General features: G+C 39.4%; 1 protein-coding gene across 3 annotated transcripts in view; it reads right to left on the bottom strand.

Annotated features, from left to right (window-relative positions):
• The window catches only part of kdm4b (lysine (K)-specific demethylase 4B), a 125,814-nt gene that overhangs the window by 54,090 nt on the left and 52,589 nt on the right, over nt 1-19,135 (bottom strand). For all 3 annotated transcript variants that reach the window (XM_088622450.1, XM_088622451.1, XM_088622452.1), the window contains exon 8: nt 14,435-14,572. In XM_088622450.1, the coding sequence (XP_088478576.1) occupies nt 14,435-14,572 (138 nt within the window). The remainder of the gene's footprint in view (nt 1-14,434; nt 14,573-19,135) is intronic.

Here is a 19,135-nt window from a genome sequence, read left to right as displayed (position 1 = left end):
TATTTTGTATTGAACATTTCAAATTACCCATCAGATAATTCAGTGTTAATTGTGTTACACTTTAATGTTCATTTTTGGAAAGTCGGTTATTCCTGATAATGGTTCCAGAAACTTGGAGCTCATCCTGGCAGCATACCTTATTCGGCACATGTTGGGATGGTGGAGGGAAACCGATGCACATGAAGAAAACTCCACAAATCCCAGGTAGAACACGCACCGGTGCATAGCAATAAAATATTATAAACGTAGGTCTTTCTTGTTCTTCTAATTGATGTGTACTAATCAACCCCAGAATATAATTTATCACTTGCATGAAACATTGCAAAAATCATAAAACCAAAATCTGATAACCTGAAAGTTTTTAAAACTGGAAACATTGTAAAATCAATGCATACATTTGAAGAACATGTTATCAGTAAATCAGTAAGGTCAGTCAGTTAATTATAAGATTCAATAATACATCTGAGTCACTGGTAAAGTCAGCTGTTTCACACTGTTGAGCTATAAGGGTGACTAGCTTACATGCACGAAAGGTGGAATGAGAAGTTGTAAAACTTGAAGTTGTCTGCTTTAGCATTTTGAGTGGATGAAAAACTGATCAGTATTCATATCCACTGTACATTGTAACTGCTTCTCTTCATTCCCACCTTCATCTGCTAGGGTTAAATGGCAATGGCAAAACATTATGTTATTCAACGTTTTTCACATTTGTATACTGTCTCTTATACCTTTTTTATTTTCCATCTGATCCTGTGGGCCTCTTCTAAAGGACTTTAATCTCACATTAACAGTGATCTGAAAGCCTGGAGGGAGTCTCAAATTCCCAGCACAATTACAGAAAATCATCCTCTTTCAATAATACCCTCAAAAACATATATTAAGGTTATGAACGAAAAAAGGCCATCTAGCCGATAGTATAAAATATCTTGAAACAAGAGAAGTTGTTTCCAGGCTCAGGCAATGTAGGTCTCTGATGGCACCTTTTCATCTGAAGGTTCCAAACAAGTGTAGGGATTGTGCTTTGTTATTGGTCTTATAATAACCGTTGTGGTTATTTACTCCATGATAAAAAGTAAATTACCGCAATAATATCCTCTCTAATTGGCTAATTGGGTCAGCAATTATATAATCAACATCACACAGCTTCATCACAATTACACTACAATTTGCATTGTGCAATCCGATAGTTCCAAAGTCTATTTTGCAACTTGGTAATTGAAATGTTTGCATAAAAAGCCTTTGTTTTTCTTACGTTTTTACACTCAAGAAGGGCAGATCAGGCTGAAATAAAATATTTTATGACCTGTACCAACACGGTAGTGTTTCACACTATATATGCTGTATAATTTGCTCAGTTTTCCGTTGTTTTGCGTCACCTACCTGTTATATCAACTGACTTGTTTGCGCCACAGCAGTTATGCATACAAGACATCTTTCTTTTAGTGTAGAGGTGTGTCCTCGAGGCCATGGTCTGCCAGACAAAACTCACTGCGCAGGTGGAGCGCCACCTACTGCTAGGCAAATTCTTCCAGAACCCACATCCCTTTGTGTAAAGAAATGCTGAGTTCTAAATGCCCGGTTATTCGTTTCTAAAGAGAAAATGTTGGATTGGTTTTAACTGTAAAATAGTTAAAGAATTAATTAAGAATTTTTAAATATCTTAACTACATATCATTCACGAACATGGGAATGAACAATTTTATTTTAACTGGGTTTAAGGCTTACAAGCAGAGGGCATCAAAATATATTAACCCAGGGCCCACAGAAGTGTTAATCCCAGGCTGAGACTGCAGTATGTCTTTTCCTTAAACAGGAAGAGGACAGCTCCAGCTGCTAACAACTCACAGTGCAGCTGGATGAGAGGTTTCGCTGAAGAGCTGTTCTACTGCGTGCAGCAAGAAGCAAAAAAACACTGCGAGTGAAAGCACCCATCACTTGTCCCAAAGAGCATCCTCTGCTTTGTTCACTTCAGGATTGCCCTTGTTATATACAACTGTCTTTTTCAGGTCATAAAAAATACTTGTAAAAAGCATTTGAAAAGCTGAAAACAAAAAGCAAAAAGAACAGACGAATGTAAATATCAGTCCACATTAAGGGTTTATTCAAGTGAGTTACTGAGAGTGCAGCTGGACACAAATCACAGACCAAAGTATGACAGGTTAAAAAATACTGTCACAAAATATTAAAATGTATATATATGGAATTAAGATGTAAAAATATGAGGTTAAACCAAAATTATATTCACATTTACCAATATATCCAATTTGATTACTTCATTTACATTCCAATGACAAGCAAAAACTTCCTCAAAAATGACAGTTAATAAGTCTGAGGTGACAGTTAATCTAAATCATCAGGAGAAGAGCACAGGGGAATTCAAGACACTGTCAAAGCTGAGCACACAGATGAACTGCCTGCAACTTTCACACAAAAGGAAAGGATCTAAATATCACCCTGCAATACAGAGAAAAAACAGTGATATCCATGGTAACGCGAGTGAATTCTGTATTTCCAAAACCCCACAAAGCACCCTCAATAGCAGCCTCATGATCCTCAGTACAACAGTGGGAATCACTAATTCAGTGTGCTTCAGCCTCTCAAGAGATTTCAGCACTTATCCACACTGCTGTCACTACAACAGCTGCGAGTGACGTCAGCAGAGCCTTTTAAAAATCTGCTAAATGACAAAACTATTTTAAAAATGCTGCAACTTGCAATGGAGGTCCTTAGTCTAGTCTATCAACAGCAAAGTTACAGCACCCTTAGTGCTGTTTTTTCACTAACCTGTAAACAAAATTTAAGTCTCAAAGTGACTCACTTGGACTCTCAGTATAAGCAGGCCTATACTGAGAGTCAAAGCAACCTATACCTTGAGGTTACAAACTAGCCAGGATAAGAAAAATGAAAAATATAGAACTTATTAATTCAACAGCTGTGGCAACATGTGGTCATGAATAACGCTGAAATGCTCTGAACCATGCTGCTTGCTCTCAGGGCTAAAGCATTATCAAACTAGTCAGGCCTCCAACCCCTCCTAATGAAAAAAGCAATATAGAGTTTTAAATTGATATTCTTTATTATGAATAAAATACATTTTGGCACACAAGGCTGACCTGCAAAACAGCACCAAGCAACAGCTGTTGTGGGACCAACAGAATGTGATCCTACAGCACCAAACATCTTTACTTTGCCTCCATTATCAGAACTACTTGACAAATCTCTGCTGTGACATGAAAGAATTACTCTTTCTATGGATAAGCCAACAATTCTATCTGTGCCTTCTTCAGCCAAAAAGGGGGTGATCCAAACTAAATATTATAGAAGACGGACAAACACAAGTAGACAAAAATGTAAAGCAAGTGAATTCAATTGAACAAAATGACCATAAAACAAATAAGTACCAAAGTCGCAGTCTTCATTAAATAGGCTCTGCTGCCACCTAGAGAGGAGTTTGTCATTGCTACATCTAAAACAGGAAGTCTTATTGGTCCTGTTATTTGCCACCCTGAACAAAGCAATTTTGGTCAGAAGTCGCATTTTGGATTGATGCAAGATATTCTCCACTTCGATTTCAACTTTCAAAAGGACATAGAGCAAATATGATAAAGATCTGAAGGAGACCAAGACAATACATTCAGACTGCAGACGGACTGGAGGGAGGACAGGCTGGGCAGTGTGGAACAGGGTCTGGGTGTGGAGCTAGTTAAACCTGAGCACACCTCTCTGGTTAAACCTGAGCACATTCCAGCTGGTGGTGCCAACCGTTCTTTCATTTCTGCATTTAAAAGGTAAAACGGTTTGACAAAAGGGATCTTAGGCTCAGGTCACTGTGTCTCTTAGTAAACTGATCAGAAAAGAAGCATGAGAGCCCACTGCCTGAAGAGCTGAGGTCTGAACATGTTTGTCTTCCTGCCAGCAGGATTTACAAAGAAAGTGATCTGAGGTCAATCAAGTAATTCCTCTGGTCAAATACAAGGTGTCATTATTTTTAAAGTGGACAATGGGACTTATTTCTTAAAAAACACTGAAGAATCTAACTGTTCTTAGATTATATCTCAAAATCTACTTTACAACACTGGCAGCACAAGAGCTGTAAAAACTGCATTGTGCTCATTACAGATTCAATCTGAGCTGTACATAAGGACTTGGGGAACAGATGTTTATTTACACTGAAAACACTGCACTGCTGTTCAGAGAATAATGCTGTTTAACATCACATGCTGAGACCTCCGCCTGGGCTCGAGGTGTGCATTATGTATAGATCTGACCGCAAATTACATTTTCAGCAGCAAGTGTATTATGGAGGGCTAGATGTATATTATATTGAAGTGGGTTAATTTTCAGGTTTTATTTAGGGTTCCAGCACAATCATTCTTAAAGGTGTAAGAAACGCTGGTTATAATGATCTGGTTTAAATTTTCAATCACCTGGGAAGTCCAAATCCTGGTCAACACAAAGTATTTGCGTTAATTACTAAACAACGTTTAAAACTACCAGGGAATCCAAATTCACACTCTGACATGATCAACTCTCCTGAGCCGGATCCTGAAGCTCTGTGATCGGCCCTCCAGGCCAGGAACAGACCCAAGGTCAGCGAATCTGGGAGGGCTAGTGACCCTGCAACAACTGATGGCACCATAGTTCATCCCCCAGACTCTTTATAAAAGCCTGCTACATTCCAATAATGCAATAAAAAAGGGTGCACTAGCCCTCCTTAAATCTTTGAATAGAATGGCAACAAAACATGCCGAAACCTTAGGAAAAACATATAATGGTAATTGTACATCTCCTTCACTACTACAGATGTGCAAGCTATTAGAGGTATTAAATAAAAGGAAAAAGCAAAGTCAAAAAGCTCTATATTCCCATTCAAAGTTAGAGGGAGATGTTAGATTTATATTAAACTATCCAACTCCAACATTTTTTAGCACTACATACCAAACTTAAACATTGTCAGTAAAGTATATAAAGTAAATAACTGTGATGCACAATTAACCCTTCCAGGAAAAGTACTGTAACAGTTCAAAGATTAGGGACACGCCCTCCCTCTACTGATGGAACGTCCCTGTTGCAGACCTGAATTTCTTTGGTAATTACTCCCTTCCACGAAGCCCTTTGGGTTGGGTCTTTACATTTACCCAAGACCCACAATGGGCAATTACTGTAAAGCCCCTGTCAAAGATGGAACAGGTTCAATTCTTTTCATCTTATCTTTTGATGACATACCTTTCAGAAAAGCTTGAGCACTTTCTATAAGAGCAGTATAGCTCATAAAAGCACAATGCATACGAAAAACCCAGACCAGCGGTTAGTCATTGGCAGCTAAATGAATTGCCTTGGAGTACAGAGCTAGAATCTGAGAAACCTCTCTATCAGAGGATGTTCAATACAGAGGTGGTTCAATTCCAGTTCTCTAGGCATGGCTGAGATCAGTCAGGCTTTACTGCACCTTGAAATTTTCTGTGCATTCAGCACAGTGCATATTTGACACACGGCAGGCTACTCACTGCTGTTAAAATCCTACAGCAGCTCTGCTATCTTAACCCTTGTCTAGCACAACCGTAAACACCAGCCTTCAGAGAACTCTAGCAGGGTTACTCCAATTCAGGTTGGACATTTTAAATAGTATCACCACTTACAAACACCCATGACCATTTCTTTATTCTTCCCATTTTAGAAATAGCTTTTTTACTGAAAAGATTTTTTGTGGTTAGAAATTTGTCTTACACTCTCACAAAATGCCTATCTGCATTCCTTCTAACAACAGGCTAACATTAGTGAAGAAAAACAACATTCTAATAATTACTCTTTTAGCAGAGTATTCTAGCCCAGAGGCTGGAGAGATGATTATGTATTTCCTAAACCATACATTTGTGTATAGTAAAACCAGCAGTCTGAGGTAGACAGCACTGAAAACATAACATAAAACAGAATTGTGTGTTCTAATATAGCGGTTATGGTAATGTGCAGTGATGAACGATCTAGATATTTCACAAATTATCCTGCTTGCTTTCCAAGCAAGTGTAAAATCAATTTAAAAAATCCTGAGAACCTAGTGTAGAGATGTGAGCAAAGATCATATGCTGGAAAAGGACACATATGCCCAAGCATTTTAGCAATCTATTAGAATAATCTACTGTATGGATGAAGTTATAAAAATGTAAAAATGCATGATTTGACAGCTCAGCATTTTTTGCCACTGGTAGTGCACTGATTAATGCAATACACGAGTGACTTAATGGACCTCAGATTCATATTCTTCTCACACTGGACGTCTGTTTCATTAAAACGAATCCTGGCGACAAGTCTGCTGTAATAATCAGGTAACCAGTTCTTGTAGGAAAGAGAGCTTCCTTACTCAAATTTTTGGAATGTCCAACCTAAGAAAATTCTATAAAAACAGTTGGTCTTGTTGCTTAAAGATGTTTGAAAAAGACCTGAACTCTATTCCAGGCAAGCTCTACTGTGGGAATTAAGGTACAACATCAGTGCAGATGCTGAAATGTCAATTGTTTTTTCTCCTTGTTCTTTTCTAAATGAATAATGAAAACCAAAGACTAGTATTGGTATGCTAATTAGCATGTAACACTCCTCATCTAAGCAGGTAGGACATCCTTAAAGCAAATAGAAAACCTTTTTTCTATATTTTGTGTTGTTCATTAGCCACTAATATTCAGTGGATTTCCTGTATCGCAAAAATACTTTGGAATTAAAAAAGGATTAGGATTCCTTAATGCAAACTTGTCCATGATACTTTGGTTTGAAAACTAATTTACTTTTCCTGATATGGCATCACCCTACTTTCACTGTCACTAGAACTGACTATGATAACAGTGATCTAACACAATACATATTCACAAGGCTAGGAGGCCTGTCAGAGGACAAGCCTCATAAACCTTTATGATGGAAATCACAGTAGTATCATAATAGCAAGAGGGTGCATGGGGGAAAGCATATGAAATTAAGCTGAAAGCAAAGGAAGCTACGGTAAATAGAAAAATATTCAATATTACTGAGCAAAATCACCAAAGTGAGCATTGCTAAGAGATGAGTCAATGTCACCTAATCCCTTATAGAAAATCTGAAGCTTTACAATAAGTATTTATGTACGGACATTTACATATAACAATTTTGGAATTTAATCCAGTTCTGAACAGAAACACAAAAGCCCTCATGGTGTTCTTGGCCAGTAAGAGGGGGGGGAAAAAACATGCAGATGTAGAAAAGTTTGTAAAAAACACAAGTTTTAAATTCAAAATACTGCTCTAATATTGCAGGATTTATTAGCCGGTATTACATAAATCATTTCCAAAAACAGACAGGGGGGCTATTTGTTTTCTCTCACCGGCGCAAAGTTGGAATCCAGCATCTGTGAAGCCGAGCAGTTTCTTCTTCAAACACACACCATGTAAGAAGCACCTGCAATTCATCTTTCAGTCACGTTAACGTGACATTAAGGAATCATCAAGTGGAGGAAATGGGAAGAAAAAAGATAGCCAAAGAAGCCACTCTGCTGTGTGTGAGAATAAGGTGTGGCTCCGGGGAACGAGCTTCTGCATTCACCACCCTGCCGGCTCTGTGACACCACTTACAATAAATCGAAAAGCAAAAAAATGTTATTTGTCAATATCAGCTTAAAACAACAAAAGCAGCCCCCTGAGCACAGCTCCGACAGCCCCGGGGAGGGGAGGGCAACCATGGGATCGGTTCCTTCAGTTTTCCAGTCAGACACTCGGGACTCGGAGCTCAAAAATCAGAGGTTCAGCCAAGCAGAGGAACTGTGAGCAGTGTCAGCTGCACGGCTACTGACAGACACAGGAAAGCACAGGAAAACAGCTAATTAAGGCAAACTACAGTTAGCGCTAAACAAATACGAAAATAAATGATCAAAAGGACTAAGTGATCATATGCTCCTAGTTCTTTAGAGAAAAAACAGTTGTGCTTTACAGAACTGCTTCAAAACCACTGAGCAGTACATCTTCCTAATTTATTAGATTCGGTCTTCTCTGCTGGAATCAGACTTGATGTGAACATGATGCAAATTAAACTTGGTCGTTTGAAGCAGCACAATACCCCTGAAAAGTTACAGAACTGCATCATTGCATCCTGTTCCACAAGAGATTTCTGAAAATCTGTTAAATGACAAATTGATTTTAAAAAGATGCTTGGATGTTGGGCAATTGTGTTTCTCATGGAACACACTGTTAAGACTGCAATATTGTCTTGAGACTACTGACAGCACAGGTGCTCCAAAAGCAGATCACAGACCTTGATGCAAAGGGAGCACCTGTAGTTGGCATTTTCTCCACCACTGTGACTGCAGACCCTCCTGGACAGAAGGAAAGATACCTTCAAAGGGTGTGTGATCGATCTTTCCCTTCAGAAACTATTGAGAATGTAAATAGTAAAATCACAGTCATGTTAGTGTTTTCTCACACAAAAGGATTAAACGGGAAACTTAAAATTGGACAAGAAAGGTGCTTGTTAGTGTGCTATACAGCCAAAGTAGCTGATCAGAAAGAATTAGATTGACTCGACACTGCATCCCCTTGCACACTTACACAGAAAAGACTTCTTAATGACACCACGTGCCACACCTCCAGGACCCCTTCCATTCAGGTTTCACCTCAAAAGGTGATGAGACAGGGCTGCTGCTTCCTTCCTGGGCAACGGAGAGACCTGATATAAGTCTCGTCTAACATGTTTGAGAACATATGGTTTGAGAGCTTTGGAAAAATAAACTTCTGCCATGTTAAACAAGATCTATAGGCCCTTAATACAAAATCTCATATGTTTGCATTTACGTATTTCCAAAGCCTGTGGCGGTGAATCTATTATGGCAGGGTGAGGCTCTGACACAGGGTGCTTACATAGTCAGTTGCTTTTTTCAAGCCACCAAATGGTGAAAACTGTGCATGTGAAATGCAGGTGCCCATGCAGCACAGCAGGTGACAGTAGGTGGCGCTATGTCAGCGGGTGTGGCAACATTCTATACCACATACAGACACTGCCAGGCCTGGTGCGTACTGGTGATGTTTACAGGACACACAGCAGCGTGACCCCCAAGCGTCCATGTGAAGGTGTTCCAAATCCAATCGTTCCACCGTGCACAAGCCTAATGACAGATGACGGAGGCCATCTAGCTTTATAAACACTACAACTATGGAAAGAGCAAAACAGGGAAAAAACACAGAGGACAGTCCGCATAATCCAAAAAGAAAACATCACCTGAGGAGGTTGAAGGGGAAAGAGCTGATGAATCACAGCAGCTCTCCGGCTGTGCTACAGTGTGCCTGCAAGAAGCTCTCAATGCTCTGTGTTCAGTAATTTCACGCTAGGCTGCATAACAATGTAAGCAAAGCGGCACCATCCAAAAGCTGCTGTGCCACTGTCACCAGCCGGTATACACGGCTGAGCTGAAAATTACTTTTTATGTTCTGTATAGGCTTGTTTTAATTGCTATCATTTTCAAAATAATTTGAAACAAAGTACTAGAAGAAATCACTGGTAAAATATTAAAATGACTGCAAAGAAAACATCAGCAGGTAATGTCCGTGTTAATATAAATATCATACTTTCGCCACTTTTACGGTTTGCAATATGACAAGCCTAATTCCCTCTGTTAATTAATGAGAAATATCAACAATCTGGGTAAGAACAATAGAAAAGTTTGTTGAATTTTACTCTGGCTAAATTGTCCATCACAATTTCATCATCGCTGGCAAGTTTCTGCCTCATTTCGTACCTGTTAAATGTTTTATTGCTTTGTTTATACTTCTAAAATCTAATTTCTACAGCTGTTCAGTGCAATGAAATACTATACCGAGTTGATTTACACTTCTCTCTTGCTTTTTCATCTTCTTTATAAAGTCAGGAATAATATACTATTCTGCAGTTTTTATTTAGTGTTTTTCCCATAGCCTGTTTCAAACATCTAAAAGAAATCTTGCAAAACAGGAAGACCCAACTGTCTCACTGATAAAGGTGCTTATTCTAAATGGGTTCAAATCTAATTTAATTAAGGTTCAAATCTTGGGGCACAGTTAAAAGTAACAGACTTCAGGTGTGACTAGAGATCACCCCACAAGGAGTGAGTGGATTCTGAGAATGCTCTACATCAGTGATCTATAGCCCTGGAGTGCCGTAATCCTGCATGCTTGAAAGCCAGCCATTACTGGAGAATGAACAGAGAGATCTGTAAAGCATGTCTACAGCTCCTAACCATGAGTGATCTGAGTGAACTAATGAAATCATTCAGAGTTCAGATGTAATGAAAAAAAGGGCAATATGACACTACAGGACCAGGACAGCAGACCCCTGCTCCACATGGCCAGAATGAATATACTTCAAGGATACATGGTTCAACTATTCAAAAACCTAAAAGGTACTGACAAAGACTACAGCAAGCTCTCTAAGAGAACCTGAAGACAAATCAAGCACACGTTTAACTGAAGTTAGTGAGAACTTCAGAAAGTGTAAAGGGAACCTGGAATAATCTCGCTAGCCATAATGTAGACCCCTTGTTGCCAAGGATTGTTCCAAAAACAGCTGCATAAAGATCTGGGATTAATTAGCTACTAGCAATCAAGTTTAATTGGCCAAACAACCTCCTCTGATTTGTAACTAGTAACAATAATATTTCTTTTTTGGGGGGGTTATCCCATAGAAACAGAACAAGTGATAAATGACTGGCACAGAAATCATACTGTATGTCTCTTCAATCCAGTCTGTTTAAAACACACATCTGCTGCTCTAAAGGCTCCATTGGAAAACCTACAAGACTCCATTTCATTTCATATTGTGCATCTTGTGTTTGAACGCCTGGAAACACGGATGTAATTACAAAAGCACTTGCCTATAGCAAAAATTTCTAACCGTTCTGAGAGGAAGAGGGATAAAAACGGAAAAAAGAGGAAGAAACAAGGGAGGGAAGCAAGAAACAAAGACAGCTGGCAAACATGTTGAATTGAGCCAAACTGTTTGCTGATCTAAATCAGCGTCTCCAGAAGAAATTGATTGCCGACTGTGCCAGCTGGAGTAAGTGAGGGTCAGTGAGCTACTGAGAAGCAGACTCGTGAATTTTAATGCTGCAGTGCCTAAAAATTCACTTGGCAGAGACTGTCCTCCGCTCACCGCAACCCCACGAGGCCATCTTGTTGATCTCTGCCAGAGGAAACGGGACAGCAAGCCCAGTGCACAGAAAACAGACTGACATGCTTTGTGTCTTTAGGAGCATTTGATTTTTAGCCACACCCCAAATAGATGATACCCAGCTTCTTCACCTCCATGATCCAGAAACTGAAGTCTGCCACCAGATGGAGGCAACAGAAACAATGCGAACCATAAGACCACTCCTTCCTTCTGGCTCCATTCTGTTGCCTGTGCCTTTCAGTGTTAAGGTGACAAGAAGTTTCACAAGATAATCCTCTTTGATAACCACGTATAATGATAAAAATAAAGAAAGCCTTATAAACGCTTTATAATTCTCAACCATTGACAGTCCTTATAAAAAACCTTGTTAATTCTATAGAATAGTGTTCTTTTTTATACATGTATGTATTTTTGATACATATAGGATTGCCATACAGAGCATGAAACTCCAGAACACGTATGCAGAATTGCTTCTGTTAAGACTGTTATTTTTTCCCCCAGTCTTGGAGCTGACACTTGGCAAATGAAATTGAAGATGCTCAGTGGAGAGCTGTCTCAGTGTGCACTGGCAGCAAAGGAACAAGTAATGAAAAAACAACATTTGATGTTGATTTCATCTCACAAAGATGAATGTTTTTTTAAATCTTCCACATTAATTTACAGATTCCAGCTTTTCACACCTCTGCCTTAGATACCCCATCTGTGTGACCACTCTCACCTGCTCTGTCCTTTGCTCTCCTGTGGTTTATATTCTTGCCACCTTCTTCTCTCACACCTGAAGGCGGCTCAACAGCTGAAGCATGGTTTCAAGAATTAACCTGTACTTGTTCTAACTGAATGTATCGCAAATAACTGCACAGCGATTCACAACAGTATGAGGACTGCTACACACATCACTTGAGAGATTCGGAGCTGCAGGAAGTCACACGGGAAAGGAATCTGGCTTTTCTATCCTCGTCATGCAAATGTGGAGGAGGAATAATTAAATCAAACAGTGCTTGGATATAAAGCAAAAAGCATGGGATTTTAAATGCAGGGAAGGTACATTAAAGCTTTCCTTTACATTATTAAGAGCTCACTGACAAAAATGTATTTAGTTTTCATCACAATGCCACAAGATATGATAGCCTTGAAAGAGGTCAAACAAGAGTAACGATTGTTTTAGGGAATATACAAACAAATTACGGGATGAAATGTTTTCAGTCAAGAACAAAGGAGATTGAGAAAAGTTAATCCATAATACATGTACTCAGAATCCTAAAAGGTATATATATATAGGTTTCAGCCAGGGTACGATTTCAGACTTAATAGCAAAACCAAGGCATGTGGTCACAACAGGAAACTAAAAAGGAAAGAGCTATGCGTGTCTGGAACAGGATTCCTAGCCAGATGGTAAGATCCAAACCACTTTCACAAAGAGGCTAGATGAGCTAATAAGCTACCAAATGAGCAAGATGGCATCGTTGTTTTCCTTCTTGTCAATGTTTATTTGCCACTTTCAAGTTATCAGAATTCTATCAATTAAATCACAGACAACACAGTTAGCTGCTTGCACTAACAAAACTAGACTGATTATTACTTTGCTTCTACTTACTGTAATTCATAAATGAGCCATGTCAGTGAGGACACTGGAAACTGTTCAGGACACGCTACCACTGCAGTTCATAACAGAAGTGACACCTAAATCTGTTGAAGTCTCTCTGTAGCTGAGAGAGTGTCTGACTAGTTATGGAGACAAATGTGACCTACTTTTCTGGTAAGAGGACATAAAAAACAAATGGAAAATGAAAAATATTAACTACTTGTCTAAGATGCCAGATAGGTCTTGGGGAAATAGGGGAAAATGAGTTCCTGCACTAATCCTCCATACAGCCAACGTGTTTACAGGAGGTACGGAGCAATAAGACATTGAAGTAAAACCAAACTACAGAAAGAGTAGGAGCAGTGTATTCATTTTTACCAGCACTATTCAGAACCTACAAGAGCAGCAAGAGAGACCAATGGGAGACTTTCTGCAAACCTATTAGAAGGGTGGTAGGAACACCAGGAGATACTGAGGCTCTACAAGACGGGACCAGGGGATCCGCTTTAAAACCACTGAGCTACACAGACAAACATACTTCAAGTTTCTGTTACAGACGCTAATAGTTAACAGGCTTCTGTGTCATCTTTTCTTCAGCATTAGCAAACATTCATCTTCTTGAGATTTAGTCTTTGTGCATCCGAGACTATTTTAAAATATTTGGGAAGTGTTACATGATTCAGTAGCAGTAGATTTAGTTTTCTATATTTTCTTGATGTACTCTATTGAGCAGATTATGTAATGACATATAAATCTTGTTCTAATGTACAGTATATTATTTTAAATTCTACATAATTACACTTATTTTGGGAGATATCACCTGCTCCTACTGTGATAATAGGGATGCAGAACTCTAGTACACAAAGATCCTTGAATGTCATTATATGAGTGATTGAAACTATTCAGATTCCCTAATCCAATTCTTAAGTGATTATTAGATTATTTTAGAGTGAACCATGCAAAACATAACAGAATGCATAACGAAGCCTAGTTCTTCCCTACTGAACCTTATTCCTGTTAAAGTGCTGAAAGAAGTATTTTGTGTAATTAGGGACTCATATTTTAAATGAGTCTTTCCTCTCATGTATAATTCTGTTAGCTTTTAAGTAGCTGTGTTTTTAAGCAATCTAAATTAGACTGAAAAGTCCCAAATAATTAATCTACCATTCTTCGCTTAGATATTTAAGGAAAGTGTGGCTAAAAAGTTGAACATCTTACGTTTTGCAGCTACTTCTTTAAAACCTATCTTAAGCTTTACCATTTTTTATGGATTGATCTTTACTACATTGTTATTAAAAATCGCCAAGACGGAGTGGTGAAAGAACTATTTCATTATTCCGATTAGGGTAAACAGAAGAAGTTAAAAAGATGATTGATTGGGGGAGTTGTTGCTTTGATTTTCCTGCAGAGTAACTATCAGTTTTTAATTAAGCAACCAAGCGAAAATTACTACTGTAATTAAAAACAGTTTTCAGCCCATTATGACTTACAAATCAAACCTGAAAACAGGAGTACGTGCAACGAATCCATTTCCACTAACCAGGCCGAGACTTTCTCTCTTTTTTAGATGTGCCAACCTGGACGCTCTTTCACTCTACAGTGTGTAACTCACAGCCAACGCCATTCCATCCCCTTTCCCACACAGCCATGTGGACGACTCTTACGGCTCTGTGAAGACGTCTGGTCCAGAGCCTACAGTACCTGCGTGGCCATTTTGCCGTAGTCGATCCAGCGCAGCGTGGCGAAGTTGGTGGACTCGGCGCAGTTGAAGCCGTGATTGAACCCGGCGTGGTACCCGTAGGGAAAGGTGATCATGAACTCCCCAGCCTCCTGAGTAATCTGGGACAGAGAGGGAGCAGAAAAGGAGTCAACACAGCAGACAAAATAAAGACATCCTTCGACAATAACGATACTGGCAACAAAACGTATAACATTTCGTACTGGCATTGCTGAGAACTCCTGTAATTATGATAAACTCATCACGCTACTATAGCTCTTATTCCAACATGGGAGAGGTGAAGACAGTGAGTTCTCGGAAACGTGCAGGAGCACTTGTTTCACTGCGCAAGGAGCAGCATTCACTGGCAACACTCCAAGCTTTGGGGCACCTGGCAAGCCTGCTCACCTTGGCCAGTCTGGGCTCAAATAACTGTATAGTCAACTCCTCACGCATAACAGACACCAAATCCAGACGAAAGTTACCAAGCCAACGTTCCCCAGAGCTAAACGGAAAATGCAATGTGGAAGACGTAACAATTTGTAAAGTCTTTTGTGCATGTTTGTATTTCTTCCCCCAGCTTCCAATTCCAGCAAACAAACAGAGATCACCTTGTAACAACAGAAATTACCTGTGCTAAAACAGCTTAAAAAGACAGCTTTGGAGATATTTCCTTACAACTAATTGCTTTTACAGAACCATTAAACTATTAAAACTCTACATGGATTATTAACCACAGACTTTATAGGACACTAAAGTTTCCAAATTAAACAGGAAATTACGTTTACCTATGCAACAATGATAAAATGGGGCTTGAAAAACACACTGATGCATAGTTGTAGGCACAAGCTTGATGCAACAGAAGTCAGATTTTACCAGAAATAATTAAGAAAAAAACTGCATCAAATTTACTTGATCTAAATTACAGCGAAACGTCCCCCTTTGGAGGTTCCTGATGAATTTTGCAGCAAATCATTTCCAGCAGTACAAGTGTAATTATTTAACAATCACAGAAGTCTTGCGTGAAATTTAAGCAGCCTGTTAAGTTCTGAATGCACTCCAGTGCCTGATGGGCCCCACAAGCAACAGTTCAGGCATTCATTCATATATATGAAAAATTTTCTCTACGTTCGTTACCTTAAAGATTACAGAAACCCATTTTTATTTCTGTAATTCTCCATCTAAATGCAGGCATTTCTGCTACAATGCTTTAATTTTGTTTTTGGAAAACATTTTTATAGAAAAGCACATACTAGAAACCATTGGCTAGTAGGAAGAGAGTTCAAATTCACAATAACATGAATATTTCTATAGTAATCAATCATATTAGTTTGAGTAGATTACCTCTGTATAATGTTCTTTGGATTTTTTAAACGGTAAACAGTGGAAAAAGCAGATAAAATAAGGCATAACATGCACTATTTATGTAACTAGATAATGAGATTCTTCAGAGGAGGAGGGCAAGAGCATTTTCGTAAGAAACGTCAAAAATACACAATACTGTAATTTTTTAACGTCCCATATAGAACATAAAATAAATTTCTAAACAAAGATGTCTGTCTGTGCTCAACTACTCTGTTGCATATGCAGACAAAGACCAAGGCCAATGCATGAGAGAACACGCCACCACCCCAGGTGTGTTGCAGCGTTGAGGGTGCATGCCTGCACGCACCCATGTTTTGGAAAAGGCATGTCCTAATAAACAAACTGTTACAGCCAGTTTGCATTATGTAAGCACAGGTTATAGCACAAATGACTGTATACATGAAGTAGTAAAGGATTTACTAGATTTACTACTGAAGGTATACTGAATACACATTGTGCATGTGTAACACTCCACTGCTTCATGCTATTTCTCCTGTATGTTTAACATTTGATCAGGAACAGACACTTCTAGAAAGTAGACTCCCTTCCATCTAGATATCTCTGAATAATAATACTTTACACATACAATGATACTTTGATACTTCTGATAATCAATTTACTATGAAGAACTAGAGAAATTCAACATTGTCTATATTTATTATGGGGGAAAAATTACAAACAAAATAGTAGCAGTATTCTGAAGGCAATACCAGTTCCAAGATGGAAAAAACACATTTACACACAGAACAACACAACAGGATATTTGGCAAAAGCTGATACGGGATCAATGACAAACAGCCTGAGTGTGGAGGAGGAGGAATCTGGGGAGTGTCCACTGGACTGGGCTGAAATCACAGGAGGAGACACGAGGCAAGCGATGTCTGTGGGGGAGGCGGCACAATCATACGGAGCCAAGCCACTGAAGACCTTGTAAGTCAGAAGATTCATTAAGAAGACGACACAGACAAGCTCCTCCAGCCTCTTTGACCTCAAATTCTTCAGTGTGTGAAACCTGACAAGGCAAACCACCAGGAACAAGCCTTTTCCATTAGAGGATCGATCGCAGCTAAACAGCGGTACAGCAGCAGGGAGGAGTACTGTTTAAAAAGGAAGCGATCAGGAAAATTTAATTTCCCATGAATTCAACCTAAATTACTTTCCAATATCCACCCCCAGCAAAGCCTCGAGCATTTGTTTTCCTTGCAGGGAGTGTTCAAGTACTTGTTTTTTTGTACCGGCGAATTAAGTGCTTGTGAAAATGCAGACAGGAGGGCTGCGCTCAGACATTTCGTTTTTGTTAAAGACCAAAGGACACAGGAGCTTGCACAGCTGCAATGGGACTCAGTGCTTGGGAAACGGAAATCTGGAAAATGAGGACCACTTCAAAGGTCACAGTAAGACATTGCCTTTGAAGTATGTCTGTGGCCAATTATAGGCACAGCACCGGCTATTGCAAAGATGGTCATTTGGGAGTTTTCCCAGAAAACAAGGCAAAACTGATTAACCACCATCTGATCCTGGGTAAAGTTGTCGACATTGCTCCAGTTAACAATAACTCTTGTGGTTTGCCAGGTGTCTGTGAATCCTCACTGTTACTATAACATGATATAATGTAAAGATAATATTAATACAAGGACAAATTAGTTTGCTTCTTTATGGAACTTCCCTCAATATTTTCCTAGATCCAAAAGCCTAGAGGCAAAAGTAGACCAAAAATCCAGAAACAAAACAGATCTAGCGTGTGACATGAGAAACAAGATACTGTATCAAGTCAGTGCTAACCTAATCACCAAGGTCATCTCTGTGTACAAGGCATTATTTTAAAATAAAGTGTATTGCTTTTTAAAAAATTGCTTTCTATTCCCTTTTTGTACGCAAGTAGTGCATATAATATTGACTAGTTTAGCCAACAGCTATTTAAAAGTACCTCTTCCTGTCTAGCTGGAGTAAAAACAGCTGTTCCTGTGACCTTCTGCTGCTTTCATACCTCGTGTCATTCTTGGACTGCACACATTTCTGGAGACTTAAAACAGCATCATCGATAGCTACATCAGAAGTGTTCCTGAGTGTCCTAATGCAGCTGTTCCAGCATTGCAAAGTTTGAGAATGGTTCCAAATTAGAAAAAGCAATTACTAGTTAATTCAATAACCAGACCTAGAACCTCCTTCAGCCATCTCTTGATCAAACACCTGCACAGCTTATGATAAACATTGAAACATTCTTTAAGTCGACCTGTGGCTAATGTGGTTTGGCTAGGTTCTTGATTGTTTCTGAAATTTAAAGCAGTCCTTTGGAATGGCTTTGTCATTGCCTTTCAGAAATCACGGATTGTGTTATAACATTTACCTATTTTGGAATTGCCAATTGTTTTGATTAAAATGTCCAGCATCAACTTCTGTACTCTCTCTAAAGAGAATGAGCACAGCACTGGACAGGGAGTTAGCACCAAGTAGAGGAGCTAACTGTTTAATGCCAGCTTGTGCCACTCCACCAGTTGGGCACCAATATTTGAGGAATCCCAGTCATTGCTTGATAGTTCCCCAGTCTCAAGCTTGCAATATTTGGGCAATAGAGATCTAAGTGTAGAGAGAATGTCAAGCTGTTTGAGTTCCGGCTTCAATTCCAGGCTTGGGTGCCTTCTTTGTAGAGTTTGAAAGTTCACGTCTTTCAAAGCACGCTTCTATTTCCTCCCACCTTCCAAAGACATACTGCCTGGGTTAACACTGTCATGGGGGCTGGGATTTAAAAGAAATACAGGTGGAGATGGTCCCCCATTTTCAACAGCATTCTAGGGCTTTATTTTGCAGGTCAGATATCCTAAGCCTTACAAGCCCTAGACACGAGCAGAAAAGAGGCTGCATAAGGTATCTACAGCAAAGCTCAAAAAGGTTTGCAGTGAGGAAAAAAATGCCAAAACGCATCTTCCTCCTTTGCTACAGTGGTTTCAAAGAAGGGTCGTGTGTCTGCAAGAGGAACTCAGCATAGCACACGCTCTTCCTCAGGGCTGTCAATAAGGCCCAGACAGACCATTAGGGAACGGGCTCCGGTGACAGAGCTGACAAGTCAATCGGAACACAAAGCGGGAGGATGCTGCTGCCACTCACAAGCCTCCCCTCGTCACTCACCGACTTCACTGCCAGCCAGCGCTCTCACAGATCGATACAGAATCGCATTATATACACCCCCTTCTAACAGCTTAATGTGTTCTGCCACTTCCCTGTTCTGTCTCCATCTCCTTTTCTCTTCTTATTTCTAAAGAGTTAACAGGTGTTTTTTTCTTTTGCTTTATCATGAGCTTTTATAATATGCACTTTCAATC

Source organism: Lepisosteus platostomus, chromosome 27 (genome assembly GCF_059453375.1).
Source record: "Lepisosteus platostomus isolate fLepPlt1 chromosome 27, fLepPlt1.hap1, whole genome shotgun sequence".
In the NCBI taxonomy this organism is placed as follows: domain Eukaryota; kingdom Metazoa; phylum Chordata; class Actinopteri; order Semionotiformes; family Lepisosteidae; genus Lepisosteus; species Lepisosteus platostomus.
The sequence above is the reverse complement of the archived record's forward strand: the minus strand, read 5'-3'. Positions and strand labels throughout refer to the sequence as shown.